General features: G+C 39.5%; 1 protein-coding gene across 7 annotated transcripts in view; it reads left to right on the top strand.

Moving 5' to 3' along the window:
- Positions 1 to 12228, top strand: part of LOC113614231 (putative P2Y purinoceptor 10) — a 28013-nt gene extending 15785 nt beyond the window's left edge. For 5 of the 7 annotated variants that reach the window (XM_027095619.1, XM_027095616.1, XM_027095618.1 and 2 more), the window contains one exon: positions 10654 to 12228. In XM_027095619.1, coding sequence (XP_026951420.1) covers positions 10703 to 11689 — 987 coding nt within the window. In that variant the 5' untranslated portion in view covers positions 10654 to 10702 and the 3' untranslated portion in view covers positions 11690 to 12228. Of the gene's footprint in view, positions 1 to 471; positions 488 to 2821; positions 2965 to 10653 lie in introns of those variants that run through there. The other 2 variants (XM_027095617.1, XR_003430532.1) reach the window with 2 other exon arrangements.
- The last annotated feature ends 4406 nt before the right edge of the window (positions 12229 to 16634 follow it).

Consider the following 16634-nt stretch of genomic DNA (forward strand, 5'->3'; position numbering starts at 1 on the left):
CTATCTATTTTACGCTTGGTAGTATATATATGTCCATGCCACTCTCTCACTTTGTCACAGCTTACCCTTCCCCATCCCCATATCCTCAAGTCCATTCTCTAGTAGGTCTCACTCTTTACTCCCATCTTGCCCCTAGGTTCTTCATGAAATTTTTTTTCTTAGATTCCATATATAAGTGTCAGCATATGGTATTTGTTTTTCTCTTTTGGACTTACTTCACTCTGTATGACGGACTCTAGGTCCATCCACCTCACTACAAATAACTCAACTTCATTTCTTTTTATGGCTAATATTCCAATGTATACATGTGCCACATCTTCTTTATCCATTCATCTGTTGATGGACACTTAGGTTGCTTCCATGTCCTGGCTATTGTAAATAGAGCTCCAAAGAACATTCTGGCACATGAGTCTTTTTTTTTGCGGTACGTGGGCCTCTCACTGCTGTGGCCTCTCCCATTGTGGAGCACAGGCTCTGGATGTGCAGGTGCAGCGGGCACGGCTCACGGGCCCAGCCACTCCGTGGCATGTGGGATCCTCCTGGACCAGGGCACGAACCAGTGTCACCTGCATTGGCACGCAGACTGCCAACCACTGCGCCACCAGGGAAGCACAGTATATGACTCTTTTTCAGTTATGGTTTTCTCAGTGTACATGCCCAGTAGTGGGATTGCTGGGTTGTATGGTAGTTCTATTGTTAGCTTTTAAGGAGCCTCCATTCTGTTCTCCATAGTGGCTGTATCAATTTACATTCCCACCAACAGTGCAAGATGGTTCCCTTTTCTCCACACCCTCTCCAGCATTTATTGTTTCTAGATTTTTTGATGATGGCTATTCTGACCAGTGTGAGATGATATCTCATTGTAGTTTTGATTTGCATTTCTCTAATGATTAATGTTGTTGAGCATTCTTTCATGTGTTTGTTGGCAATCTGTATATTTTCTTTAGAGAAATGTCTATTTAGGTCTTCTGCCCATTTTTGGATTGGGTTGTTTGTTTTTTTGTTATTGAGCTACATGAGCTGCTTGTAAATTTTGGAGATTAATCCATTGTCAGTTGCTTCATTTGCAAATATTTTCTCCCATTCTGAGGGTTGTCTTTTCATCTTGTCTATGGTTTCCTTTGCTGTGCAAAAGCTTTTAAGTTTCATTAGGTTCAATTTGTTTATTTTTGTTTTTATTTCCACTTCTCTAGGAGGTGGGTCAAAAAGGATCTTGCTGTGACTTATGTCATAGAGTGTTCTGCCTATGTTTTCCTCTAAGAGTTTGATAGTGTCTGGCCTTACATTTGGGTCTTTAATCCATTTTGAGTTTACTTTTGTGTATGGTGTTAGAGAGTGTTCTAATTTCATACTTTTACATGTACCTGTCCAGTTTTCCCAGCAACACTTATTGAAGAGGCTGTCTTTTCTACACTGTATATTCTTGCCTCCTTTATCAAAGATAAGGTGACCATATGTGCATGGGTTTATCTCTGAGCTTTCTATCCTGTTCCATTGATATGTGTTTCTGTTTCATAGATAATGAGTCTCATAGATAATGAGTAGGTCTTTATGAAATCCAGCACCTAACCATGGTAGTGCCCCCAAGATCAAGCCCATATCTATTCCCTTACCTCATCTCTTAACTACTCTCTCCTTCATACCTGAACTCCAGATACATTGGTCTTCTTTCCATTATTTAATATGTTAAGCTCATTCTTGTCTTAGGGCCTTTGCCTTTGTTGTTCTCTCTGCTTAGAATGCTTCTCCACTAGGTCTTCACGTGGCTAGCTCCTTCTCATCATTCAGGTTCAAATGTCACCTCCTCAGAGAAGCCTTCCCTGATCATACAATCTACAGTAGATATGCAGTTACTCTTATCAACTTATCATATTATAATTTTCTTCATAGAATTCTCTGTTTTTTTCTTTTTCATTGATTTATTCAATGTCTGTCTATATCACTGTCCAAAAAATATAGGTTCCATGAGGGCAGCAATCATATTGCTCTGTTTCAGTACAATAACTAGTACATAGTAGACACTCAAGTAATATTTTTTGAATGAATCAAAGTGGGAGAACCGGGATGGCAAACCAGGTCTGTATGACTTTAAGGCTCTTGCTCCATACTGCCCCTTTTATTTATTTATTTTTTTACACCTTTATTGGAGTATAATTGCTTTACAATGATGTGTTAGTTTCTGCTTTATAACAAAGTGAATCAGTTATACATATCCATATGTTCCCATAAGTCTTCCCTCTTGCATCTCCCTCCCTCCCACCCTCCTTATCCCACACATTTAGTTGGTCACAGAGCACCGAGCTGATCTCCCTGTGCTATGCAGCTGCTTTCCACTAGCTATCTATTTTACATTTGGTAGTATATATATATGTCCATGCCACTCTCTCACTTTGTCACAGCTTACCCTTCCCTCTCCCCATATCCTCAAGTCCATTGTCTAGTAATCTCACTCTTTATTCCCATCTTGCCCCTAGGTTCTTCATGAAATTTTTTTTCTTAGATTCCATATATAAGTGTCAGCATATGGTATTTGTTTTTCTCTTTTGGACTTACTTCACTCTGTATGACAGACTCTAGGTCCATCCACCTCACTACAAATAACTCAACTTCGTTTCTTTCTATGGCTGAGTAATATTCCATTGTATATATGTGCCACATCTTCTTTATCCATTCATCTGTTGATGGACAATTAGGTTGCTTCCATGTCCTGGTTATTGTAAATAGAGCTCCAAAGAACATTTTGGTACATGACTCTTTTTTTTTTTTTTTTTGTGGTACGCGGGCCTCTCACTGCTGTGGCCTCTCCCATTGTGGAGCACAGGCTCTGGATGTGCAGGCGCAGCGGGCACGGCTCACGGGACCGGCCACTCTGCGGCATGTGGGATTCTCCTGGACTGAGGCATGAACCAGTGTCACCTGCATCGGCACGCAGACTGCCAACCACTGCGCCACCAGGGAAGCCCGGTACATGACTCTTTTTGAAGTATGGGTTTCTCAGGCTACATGCCCAGTAGTGGGATTGCTGGGTTGTATGGTAGTTCTATTGTTAGCTCTTAAGGAACCTCCATGCTGTTCTCCACAGTGGCTGTATCAATTTACATTCCCACCAACAGTGCAAGACGGTTCCCTTTTCTCCACACCCTCTCCAGCATTTATTGTTTCTAGATTTTTTGATGATGGCCATTCTGACTGGTGTGAGATGATATCTCATTGTAGTTTTGATTTGCATTTCTCTAATGATTAATGTTGTTGAGCATTCTTTCATGTGTTTGTTGGCAATCTGTATATCTTCTTTGGAGAAATGTCTATTTAGGTCTTCTGCCCATTTTTGCATCGGGTTGTTTGTTTTTTTGATATTGAGCTTCATGAGCTGCTTGTAAAGTTTGGAGATTAATCCTTTGTCAGTTGCTACATTTGCAAATACTTTCTCCCACTCTGAGGGTTGTCTTTTGGTCTTGTTTATGGTTTCCTTTGCTGTGCAAAAGCTTTGAAGTTTCATTAGGTCCCATTTGTTTATTTTTGTCTTTATTTCCATTTCTCTAGGAGGTGGGTCAAAAAGGATCTTGCTGTGATTTATTTCATAGAGTGTTCTTCCTATGTTTTCCTCTAAGAGTTTGATAGTTTCTGGCCTTACATTTGGGTCTTTAATCCATTTTGAGTTTACTTTTGTGTATGGTGTTAGAGAGTGTTCTAATTTCATACTTTTACATGTACCTGTCCAGTTTTCCCAGCAACACTTATTGAAGAGGCTGTCTTTTCTACACTGTATATTCTTGCCTCCTTTATCAAAGATAAGATGACCATATGTGCGTGGGTTTATCTCTGAGCTTTCTATCCTGTTCCATTGATCTGTGTTTCTGTTTTTGTTCCAGTACCATACTGTCTTGATTACTATGGCTTTGTAGTATAGTCTGAAGTCAGGGAGCCTCATTCCTCCAGCTCCATTTTTCTTTATCAAGATTGCTTTGGCTATTTGCGGTTTTTTGTGTTTCTGTACAAATTGTGAAATTTTTTGTTCTAGTTCTGTGAAAAGTGCCAGTGGAATTTTGTTAGGGATTGCATTGAATCTGTATATTGCTTTGGACATTCGAGTCATTTTCACAATGTTGATTCTTCCAATCCAAGAACATGGTATATCTCTCCATCTATTTGTATCATCTTTAATTTCTTTCATCAGTGTCTTATAATTTTCTGCACACAGGTCTTTTGTCTCCTTAGGTAGGTGTATTCCTAGATAGTTTATTATATTTGTTGCAATGGTAAATGGGAGTGTTTCCTTAACTTCACCTTCAGATTTTTCATCACTCATGTATAGGAATGCAAGAGATATCTGTGAATAAATATTGTATCCTGCTACTTTACCAAATTCTTGATTAGCTGTAGCAGTTTTCTGGTAGCATCTTTTGGAATCTGTATGTATAGTATCATGTCATTCGCAAACACTGCCAGTTTACCTCTTCTTTTCTGATTTGGATTCCTTTTATTTCTTTTTCTTCTCTTATTGCTCTGGCTAAACCCTCCAAAACTATGTTGAATAAGAGTGGTGAGAGTGGCCAGCCTTGTCTTATTCCTGATCTTAGTGGAAAAGTTTTCGGTTTTTCACCATTGAGGACAATGTTGGCTGTGGGATTGTCATATATGGCCTTTATTATGTTGAGGAAAGTTCCCCTATGCCTACTTCCTGGAGGGTATTTATCATAAATGGGTGTTGAATTTTTTCTAAAGCTTTTTCTGTATCTATTAATATGATCATATGGTTTTTCTCCCTCAATTTTTTTTTTTTTTTTTTTTTTTTGCGGTACGCGGGCCTCTCACTGTTGTGGCGTCTCCCGTTGCGGAGCACAGGCTCCGGACGCGCAGGCTCAGTGGCCATGGCTCACGATTGCAGCTGCTCCGCGGCATGTGGGATCCTACCAGACCGGGGCACGAACCAGCGTCCCCTGCATCGGCAGGCGGACTCTCAACCACTACACCACCAGGGAAGCCCCTCCCTCAATTTTTTAATATGGTGTATCACATTGATTGATTCACGTATATTGAAGAATCCTTCCATTCCTGCAATAAACCCCACTAAATCATGGTGTATGATCCTTTTAATGTGCTGTTGGATTCTGTTTGCTAGCATTTTGTGGAGGATTTTTGCATCTAGGTTCATCAGTGATATTGGCCTGTAGTTTTCTTTCTTTGTGACTTCTTTGTTTTGTTTTGGTATCAGGGTGATGGTGGCCTCTTAGAATGAGTTTGGGAGTGTTCCTCCCTCTGCTATATTTTGGAACATTTGGGAAGGATAGGTGTTAGCTCTTCTCTAAATGTTTGTTAGAATTCACCTGTGAATCCATCTGGTTCTGGGCTTCTGTTTGTTGGAAGATTTTTAATCACAGTTTTAATTTCACTGTTTGTGATGGAACTCTTCATATTTTCTATTTCTTCTTGATTCAGTCTCGGAACATTGGGCATTTCTAAGAATTTGTCCATTTCTTCCACAGTGTCCATTTTATTGGCATAGAGTTGCTTGTAGTAATCTCTCATGATCCTTTGTACCTCTGTAGTGTAAGTTGTCACTTCTCCTTGTTCATTTCTAATTCTATTGATTTGATTCTTCTCCCTTTTTTCTTTGATGAGTCTGGCTAATGGCTTATCAATTTTGTTTATCTTCTCAGAGAACCAGCTTTTAGTTTTATTGATCTTTGCTATCATTTCCTTCATTTCTTTTTCATTTATTTTTGATCTGATCTTTATGATTTGTTTCCTTCTGCTAACATTGGGGCTTCTTTTTCTTTTTTCTCTAGTTGCTTTCGGTGTAAGGTTAGGTTGTTAATTTGAGATGTTTCTTGTTTCTTAAGGTAGGACTGTATTGCTATAAACTTCCCTCTTAGAATTGCCTTTGTAGCATCCCAAAGGTTTTGGGTCCTCGTGTTTTCATTCTAATTTGTTTCTAGGCATTTTTTGATTTTCTGTTTTATTTCTTTAATGATCTGTTGGTTATTAAGTAGTGTATTGTTTAGCCTCCATGTGTTTGTATTTTTTACAGATGTTTTCCTGTAATTGATATCTAGTCTCATAGCACTGTGGTCGGAAAAGATACTTGATTTGATTTCAATTTCTTAAATTTACCAAGGCTTGGCTTGTGACCCAAGATATGATCTATCCTGGAGAATGTTCAATGAGCACTTGAGAAGAATGTGTATTCTGTTGTGTTTGGATGGAATGTCCTATAAATATCAATCGAGTCCATCTTGTTTAATGTGTCATTTAACACTTGTGTTTCCTTACTTATTTTCATTTTGAATGATCTGTCCATTGGTGAAAGTGGGGTGTTGAAATCCCCTACTATGAATGTGTTATTGTCGATTTCCCCTTTTATGGCTGTTAGTATTTGCCTTATGTGTTGAGGTGCTCCTATGTTGGGTGCATAAATATTATAATTGTTATATCTTCTTCCTGGGTCAATCCCTTGATCATTATGTAGTGTGCTTCATTGTCTGTTGTGATAGTCTTTATTTTGAAGTCTATTTTGTCTGATATGAGAACTGCTGCTCCAGCTTTCTTTTGATTTCCATTTGCATGGAATAACATTTTCCATCCCCTCAATTTCAGTCTGTATGTTTTCTTAGGTGTGAAGTGGGTCTCTTGTAGACAGCATATATATGGGTCTTGTTTTTGTATCCATTCAGCCAATCTGTGTCTTTTCCTGGGAGCATTTAGTCCATTTACATTTAAGGTAATTATCAATATGTATGTTCCTAATCCCATTTTCTAAATTGTTTTGGGTTCATTATTGTAGGTCTTTTCCTCCTCTTCTGTTTCCTGCCTAGAGAAGTTCCTTTAGCATTTGTTGTAAAGCTAGTTTGGAGGTGCTGAAATCTCTTCCTTTTTGTTTGTCTGTAAAGTTTTTAATTTCTCCATCAAATCTGAATGAGATCCTTGCTGGGTAGAGTAACCTTGGTTGTAGCTTTTTCTCCTTCATCACTTTAAATATGTCCTGCCACTCCCTTCTGGCTTGCAGAGTTCCTGCTGAAAGATCAGCTGTTAACCTTATGGGATTCCTTTGTGTGTTATTTGTTGTTTTTCCCTTGCTGCTTTTAATATGTTTTCTTTGTATTTAATATTTGATTATTTGATTAATGTATGTCTTGGCCTGTTTCCCCTTGTATTTATCCTGTTGGGACTCTCTGTGCTTCCTGGACTTGATTTACTATTTCCTTTCCCATATTAGGGAAATTTTCAATGATAATCTCTTCAAATATTTTCTCAGTCCCTTTCTTTTTCTCTTCTTCTTCTGGAACCCCTATTATTCTAATGTTGGTGCTTTTAATGTTGTCCCAGAGGTCTCTGAGACTGTCCTCAATTCTTTTCATTATTTTTTCTTTTTTCTGCTCTGCAGTAGTTATTTCCACTATTTTATCTTCCAGATCACTTATCCGTTCTTCTGCCTCAGTTATTCTGCAATTGATCCTTTCTAGAGAATTTTTAATTTCATTTATATTGTTATTCATCACCGTTTTTTTGCTCTTTACTTCTTCTAGGTCCTTGTTAAATGTTTCTTGTATTTTCTCTATTCTATTTTCAAGATTATGGATCATCTTTATTAACATTATATTGAATGCTTTTTCAGGTAGACTGCCTATTTCCTTTTCATTTTTTAGATCTGGTGGGTTTTTACCTTGCTCCTTCATTTGCTGTGTGTTTTTCTGTCTTCTCATTTTGCTTAACTTACTGTGTTTGGGGTCTCCTTTTCTCAGCCTGCAGGCTCGTAGTTCCCGTTGTTTTTGGTGTCTGTCCCCAGTGGCTAAGGTTTGTTCAGTGGGTTGTTTAGGCTTCCTGGTGGAGGGGACTTGTGCCTGTGTTCTGGTGAATGGGGCTGGATCTTGTCTTTCTGGTGGGCAGGTCCACGTCTGGTGGTGTGTTTTGGGGTGTCGGTGGCATTATTATGATTTTACGCAGCCTCTCCGCTAATGGATGTGGTTGTGTTCTTGTCTTCCTAGTTGTTTGGTATAGGGTGTCCAGCACTGTAGTTTTCTGGTTGTTGAGTGAAGCTGGGTCTTTGTGTTTAGATAAAAGTCTCTGGGAGATTTTATTGTTTAATATTACGTGGAACTGGGAGGTCCCTTGTGGACCAGTGTCCTGATCTTGTCTCTCCCTCCTCAGAGGCACAGCCCTCATGCATGTCTGGAACACCAAGAGCCTTTCATCCACATGGCTTTGAATAAAAGGGATAAAATTTAGAGAGAAAGACAGAAACAAGATAAAATAAAATAAAATAATGTAAAATACAATAAAATAAAGTTATTAAAATAAAAAAAAATTAAGAAAAAAATTTTTTAAAGTAATAATAATAAAAAACCATAACGGACAGACAGGACCCTAGGAAAAATGGTAAAAGTAAATCTATAGAGACAATATCACACACAGAAGCATACACATACACATCTACATAAAGAGAAGAAAAAAATTATATATATCTTTGCTCACAAAGTCCACTTCCTCAATTTGGGATCATTCGTTGTCTATTCAGGTATTCTACAGATGCAGGGTACATCAAGTTTATTGTGGAGGTTTAATCCTCTGCTCCTGAGGCTGCTGGGGGAACTTTCTCTTCTTTGTTCACATAACTCCCGGGGTTCATCTTTGGATTTGGCCCCGCCTCTGTGTGTAGGTCGCCTGAGGGCGTCTGTTCTTCACTGAGAAAGGACAGGGTTAAAGGAGCAGCTGATTCGGGGGCTCTGGCTCACTCAGGCCGGGGCTAGAGAAGGGTATGGATGCATGGAGGGCCTGCAGTGGCAGAGGCCAGCGTGACATTGCACCAGCCTGAGGCACACCGTGTGTTCTCCCGGGGAAGTTGTCCCTGGATCACGGGACCCTGGCAGTGGCAGGCTGCACAGGGTCCCATGAGGGGAGGTGTGGACAGTGACCTGTGTTTGCACACAGTCTTCTTGGTGGCTGCAGCAGCAGCCTTAGCATCCCATGCTGTCTCTGGGATCCGCGCTGATAGCCGCGGCTCATGCCTGTCTCTGGAGCTCTTTTTTTTTTTTTTTTTTTTTCTGGAGCTCTTTTAAGCAGCACTCTTAATCCCCTCTCCTCGCGCACCAGGAAACAAATAGGCAAGAAAAAGTCTCTTGTCTCTTCGGCAGTCCAGACTTTTTCCCAGACTCCCTCCCGGCTAGTCGTGGTGCACTAACCCCTTCAGGCTGTGTTCACGCCACCAACCCCAGTCCTCTCCTGGGATCTGACTGAAGCCCGAGCCTCAGCTCCCAGCCCTCGCCCGCTCCGGCGGGTGAGCAGACAAGCCTCTCGGGCTGGTGAGTGCTGGTCGGCACCTATCCTCTGTGCGGGAATCTGTCTGCTTTGCCCTTCTGACCCCTGTTGCTGCGTGTCCTCCGTGGCTCCAAAGCTCCCCCCCACTGTCACCCACAGTCTCCTCCTGTGAAGGGGCCTCCTAGTGTGTGGAAACCTTTCCTCCTGCACAGCTCCCTCCCACTGATGCAGGTCCTGTCCCTATTCTTTTGTCTCTGTTTTTATCTTTTGTGCTACCCAGGTACGTGGGTGAGTTTCTTGCCTTTTGGGAGGTCTGAGGTCTTCTGCCAGTGTTCAGTAGGTGTTCTGTAGGAGCTGTTCCACATGTAGATGTATTTCTGATGTATTTGTGGAGAGGAAGGTGATCTCCGCGTCTTACTCTTCCGCCATCTTGAAGCTCCTCCTCCAGCACATTTCTTTCTCAAGATTGTTTGTCTATTCTGAGTCTTTTATGTTTCCTTGAGGTCTCACCTCACACTGGTCACAATGGTTATCATCAAAAAGTCTACAAATAATAAATATTGGAGAGGGCATAGAGAAAAGGGAACCCTCCTACACTGTAGGTGGGCATGTAAATTGGTACACCCACTATGGAGAACAGTATGGAGGCTCCCTAAGAAAACCAAAAATGGTTATCATATGATCCAGCAATCCCACTTCTGTGCATATATCCAGAAAAGCCAAAAACTCTAATTCAAAAAGGTACATGCACCCCAATGTTCATAGCAGCACTATTTACAAAAGACAAGACATGGGAGCAACCTAAGTGTCTATTTACAGATGAATGGGTGAAGATGTGGTTGTGTATATATATATATATATATATATATATATATATATATATATATATAAATCTTACTCAGCCATAAAAAGAATGAAATAATGCCATTTGTAGCAACATACATGGACCTAGAGATTACCATACTGAGTGACGTAAGTCAGACAGAGAAAACCAAATATGATATGATATCACTTCCATGTAGAATCTAAAACAATGGTACAAATGAACTTATTTACAAAACAGAAATAAACTCACAGACATAGAAAACAAACTTACAGTTACAAGAGGGGAAAGGGAGAGAGGGATAAATTAGGAATTTGAGATTAAGGGGTACACACTACTGTATATAAAATAGATTAAAAAAAAGGACCTACTGTGTAGCACAGGGAACTATATTCAATATCTTGTAATACCCTGTAATGGAAAAGAATCTGATATAACTTAATCACTTTGCTGTACACCTGAAACTTTGTAAATCAACTATATTTCAATTTAAAAAAATTCTGGGTGTCAGCTATAGTACTGGTTAACCATTATACCCTTTTTCTTTCTTTTTTGTTTTGTTTTGTTTTGGGCAGGGATCATAACTTCACGGCTTACCTTGATGAATATACTGAAATATTCAAGATGGGCAGCAACAGTACCAGCAATGCTGAGAATCACTGCAATGTCACTAATTTGACATTTCAATACTCCCTCTATGCCACCACCTACATCCTCATATTCATCCCTGGTCTACTGGCCAACAGTGCAGCCTTGTGGGTTCTGTGCCGCTTCATCAGCAAGAAAAATAAAGCCATCATTTTCATGATCAACCTCTCTGTGGCTGACCTTGCTCATGTGCTGTCCTTACCCCTCCGGATTTACTATTACATCAGCCACCACTGGCCTTTCCAGAGGGCCCTTTGCCTGCTGTGCTTCTACCTAAAGTATCTCAACATGTATGCCAGCATTTGTTTCCTGACATGCATCAGCCTTCAGAGGTGCTTCTTTCTCCTCAAGCCTTTCAGGGCCAGAGACTGGAAGCGTAGGTATGATGTGGGCATCAGTGCTGCCGTCTGGGTCATCGTGGGGACTGCCTGTTTGCCATTTCCCATCATGAGAAGCACAGACTTAGCCAACAACACTGAGTCCTGCTTTGCTGATCTTGGTTACAGGAAAATGAATGCAATGGCTTTGGTTGGGATGATTACAGCTGCTGAGCTGGCAGGATTTGTGATCCCAGTAGTCATCATTGCATGGTGTACCTGGAAAACCACTATATCCTTGCGACAACCACCAGTGGCTTTCCAGGGAATCAGTGAGAGGCAGAAAGCACTGCGGATGGTTTACATGTGTGCTGCAGTCTTCTTCATCTGTTTCACTCCCTATCATATTAACTTTATTTTTTACACCATGGTAAAGGAAACCATCATTAGCAGTTGTCCCATTGTCCAAAGCTCACTGTATTTCCACCCTTTTTGTCTATGCCTTGCAAGTCTTTGCTGCCTTTTGGATCCAATTCTCTACTACTTCATGGCCTCAGAGTTTCGTGACCAACTATCCCGCCATGGCAGCTCCGTGACTCGTTCCCACCTAATGAGCAGGGAGAGTGGTTCATCAATGATTGGTTAAAAATAAAATAGCTCTTTGATTATGGCTTTGTTTAACTATGTTTCCTGGCTTTTTCCAAAGGTGGAAATGACCAGCCAGACAATTTTGTTAATTGAACTTTGGGAACAACAGAAATAGTTGTGCTTACAGGGTTGTGATGGTGCAGGGAGAGTGTGAAAAATGTGGGAGAGGAAGGGAAGATGGGAGTTGTATGTTTCCTCTTTGAAATTCAAGGCACTTTCTTACTTAAGAGATCTAGATCAAGGCTTTACAGATGTTTTAAACAAATGGAAATTGGATATTTTATCTTAAACCTTTCTTTATTAAATGTGATGTTGTTAATGATACAATAAATGCATGAATCTTTTCCAGAATGTAAAAACAAATCTCTTTCATACGAAGACCATTATTTGTGAATGAGAGCAAAAAAATCTCCAGTCTTTCTAAGGTATAAATGCACAGGCAAGGGGGTGTGAATGTTGAAGCAACATGTGCATCAATTTTAGGGCACAGACCTCTTATTGAATAAAGGGCATGGGAATTTGTTCATTCATTGAAAATATGTTGGATGTCTATTGTATTCTGGGTTACCACTTTCCTGGGTACTTTCACATATAGCATCTCATCTAGCTCTTCTAATAAAGTTGTGGAAGGTTATACAAATGAATAAATGGAACCTCAGACAGATGAAACAACTTCCCTGGAGATAATCAGTGGTGAGCAAAATTTGTCCTGAATACACAACATATGCTTAAATTATTACCTCTATTTGTGTTATTATTCACTAGGTTAATGCTAAACTTGGTTTGAATGGTGAAAACACAGACTAAATTTAAGCCATCCAAGACCAAGATCATTTCTATACAATTTTTTGAAGATTATTTGAAAAGCCTGTGGCTTGTGGGGATGGTGTGTCAGGCTTCAGGTTGCAAGGTATCAAATAATAAATAGGTTTTTCTAATACTGTCCCAAACTACAGAGTCCTGATGATCAGGGGTATAGGACACACAAGTAGTTCATTATTAACACAAAATATACTTAAGTCTTAATGTTGGTAATATAAACCCATAAATGGAAGAAAGAAAAAAAATCTATAAGGCTGGAAAATAAGCATTCTGTAAAATTTAGATTTTTTTGAGTTCACCCAACCTTTCTTCTTAAACATTACTATGCATTGCTCTGAACAGATTTGTGTTTATTAAGAAACTTCTCCATGAGCAGAGCTTACAGAATTGTATTGGAAGCATAATATTATCACATCATAAATGAATGACAGAAAAGTTTATGTCCTCTTTCTGGAAATCTCATCTTCATTTTTTTTTAAAGGTTATGGCTACTGTTTCAGAATTACTATGGAGGTTTTAAATGCAAGCAATCCTCAGATTCTTGGGTTGCCATTTATGAAGCTCAATCCATCACTCTCATTTTTTATTTATTATTATTATTATTTTTTTGTGTGTGTGGTACATGGGCCTCTCACTGTTGTGGCCTCTCCCGTTGCGGAGCACAGGCTCCGGACACGCAGGCTCAGCGGCCATGGCTCACGGGCCTAGTCACTCTGCGGCATGTGGGATCTTCCCGGACTGGGGCATGAACCCATGTCCCCTGCATCGGCAGGCGGACTCTCAACCACTGCGCCACCAGGGAAGCCCATCATCACTCTCAGTTTTTTTATTCCTGCAGTTTAAGTAGCATAGACATTTGGTGTGCAGGGAGGAGAAGGGAAGTGGTAGTCCTCAGATATCCATTTGAATACAATGTCTATGGAAGAGGAAGTAGGGACAACCGAAAAAGGAGGAATTAAAAGGAAAAAAAAAAACAAAAGTTTTCTAGGGAAGAAGAGAGTTCTGTAATTATAAAGTAATGAAACTTTTTTTGTGTGTGCTTTATTAACCAGAATCTAAAGGCATAGCCTAAAGAGGGTTTCCAGATATTCATAGGCAATCCTACTCTAAGGAGATTATTGTGAAAGAAACCCACTTGGAACTACACATCCTGTTATCTTTGTGAACAAAAGGAACCTCAGTTCCAAATAGTCACACTTCATATTCCCTCCTTTCACGTTGTTGACAAGAGGCTGTGCTTCAAGCACCAGATGTGTGGGTTTGCGAACAAATTAAATTTCATCTGTCCACCATTAAAGAGGAATCTTTGGGCCTTTTCTGACATGTGAATCTCTATTGTAATGAGAGAGAAAAAGATAACTTCAAAACAAGCAATGATTCGTTCTTGAACTTTAAAGGCTGGATTGCCTTATATAATGTTAGGGGGAAAGGTAACAGTGCTTGATCTAATGAAATAACAGTTCAAGAAATAGGTGAGGCTACTTTAAGGTATTACAATGACCAATTTGAGCAAGGACATTCTGTGTGACAAAGAGGATAGCAGACATATATCCTTGAATCAGCTTTTCAAGAAGTCAACTAAAAAAGCTGTACATTTCCCCAAAATCTCTGTAAGACGTGTGTCACAATCCAATTATTAACCATTCAGAATCTCATAACCTTAATGAAATACTCTTTAGTTTTGTGATAGTTTTGGTTTAAAAAAAGAAAGGGATTTTGAGGAATATAGTAAAGTTGTACAATAATCTATATGATCTTAAATACAGTTTATGCATGATTGGTTATGCTGTTTACTTTTAGAAAACTTTAATTACTAGTACAGACTATAGATATAGCATTTATCATAGATTAAATTGATAGATAATCTTTATGGAACATGAGGTCATTTTTATAAAAAAATATTAAGCATCATTCTCTTATTTGAAAATTGAACTCACTTATTATAAAATTGCTTCTATAAGAAAATCAGTTTCTCCTCACATGCTTTTGTGTATTTTCCAGGAATGTAACGCACCATAAAAGTAAGGTACTGCTTAAATAGAAATTTTAAACCACATTCCTCTTTTAACTAGTAAGTAGTTTGGGTGTCATATTAACTCTTTAGACGTAATACTGTGACTTTAAGTACATTAGGAACACAATATGTAATTACAAGTAAAAGTATGCTACTATTCTCTAAGGCTTTGAAAGAGTTAATTAATCTCACAAAGTTCCAAATTTACCACCAATGAATAATTAAGTTATTTTCAATTCCTGACATTTCAATAATTAACCACAATTTTGTTTTTGGAACAGGAAATAGGTTTCCTTCTTTCTTTCTTTTTTTTTTTTTTTTGCGGTACCCGTGCCTCTCGTTGTTGTGGCCTCTCCCGTTGCGGAGCACAGGCTCCGGACGTACAGGCTCAGCGGCCATGGCTCACGGGCCCAGCCGCTCTGTGGCATGTGGGATCCTCCTGGACCGGGGCACAAACCTGTGTCCCCTGCATCGGCAGGCGGACTGTCAACCACTGCACCATCAGGGAAGCCCAAGTTTCCTTTTTTAATATAGATATTACTTTGTCCAAGTAAACTGTGCAGAATTTGTAAAGTAGGGAGGGAAAAATTTGTTTACAGAAGCTGAATTTCAAACTGGTTACTAAGGAGAAAAATGGAGAGTAGCAAACTTTCAGGAGCTGTTATCATAGACTAGCAGATTTCCTGATCTTCTGGAGTTGAGGGGGGGCAGATTTCCTTGACCTGAGAAATTGCATTTGAACTTGGTCTTACATGATAGAAAAGTTTGAAAATTGTTTTTAAATACCAAAGAAGAGTAAGCATTCTTATTGGAAATCCTCCTGAGCCAAGGAAGGAAAGAGAAAAAAACTGGAAGGTGACTAATACTGAATACTATAGTTTGGCTAGAACTATATGAGGGAGCAATAAGTAATGAGGCTGTAATGAGGCTATGTAGAGGCCTAGTTCTGGTTCAAGTCCCTGAACTCACCTCATCCTAGAGACACACCAAATCTATGCTGAAGAGTTTCCTTTGAAAAAAGCCAAAAAACCCAGTGGAGGAACCACTTCACATTGAAAAGTGAGACAAAAACCACATTGAAGAAGGTAGGAAAGGCTAAGACACAACCTCCTCATAAACCCCACCCCAACTATGGTGACTCACAATCAGGAGGGAATTCAAAACACAAATATTCATCTTGAGGAGCAAAGGGTCTGTATCTGACTTTGGGCACCCCAACGTTTAATACTCACATCTGAGAGATGAGCCCCTGCCAAACAACAGGCTTTCAAGACCAACAGCACTCAAGCCCACAACATCATTGGGAATATGGTGAACTTAAAAATGACTCTTAAAGGCCTCACATATATCTCACCTGCTCCAGGGCCCAGCACAGAAACAGCCCTTTGAAAAGTGCTTAGACTTTCTGTGAAAGGAACCCAGTTGCAGATTTTAAAGCATCAGTCTGAGGGTCCTGCTGGGATATTCTCTGGAGATGGAGACTGGTAGATATCATCTTCCATGCTCTTCCTCTGCCTTGCTAAAGCAGGAGCCATGTGATTTTTTCTTTTTCTTCTTCCTTTAAAAAAAAATCTTTTTCTTTCACTTTGCTTTTCTTTATATATTTTTTCTTTTTGGCTTTCATTTTACTTTCTTCTATTTTCTTTTCTTCTCTTTTTTTCTTTTCTTTATCTTTTTTGGCAGATGGCATCTTTTCATTTTTTAACATATATTTTTATTTTTTAACGTTTTTATTGGAGTATAATTGCTTTACAGTGGTGTGTTAGTTTCTGCTTTATAATGAAGTGAATCAGTTATACATACACATATATCCCCATATCTCTTCCCTCTTGCATCTCTCTCCCTGCCACCCTCCTTATCCCACCCTTCTAGCTGGTCACAAAGCACCGAACTGATCTCCCTGTGCTATGTGGCTGCTTCCCACTAGCTATCTATTTTACATTTGGTAGGGTATATATATCCATGCCACTCTCTCACTTTGTCCCAACTTACCCTTCCCCCTTCACGTATCCTCAAGTCCATTCTCCAGTAGGTCTGCATCTATATTCCCGTCTTGCCCCTAGGTTCTTCATGACCTTTATTTTTTCTTTTTGTTTAGATTCCATAT

The sequence above is a fragment of the Aethalodelphis obliquidens genome, unplaced genomic scaffold (assembly GCF_003676395.1).
Source record: "Aethalodelphis obliquidens isolate GAN/ISIS:26980383/991018 unplaced genomic scaffold, ASM367639v1 scaffold92, whole genome shotgun sequence".
NCBI lineage: Eukaryota > Metazoa > Chordata > Mammalia > Artiodactyla > Delphinidae > Aethalodelphis > Aethalodelphis obliquidens.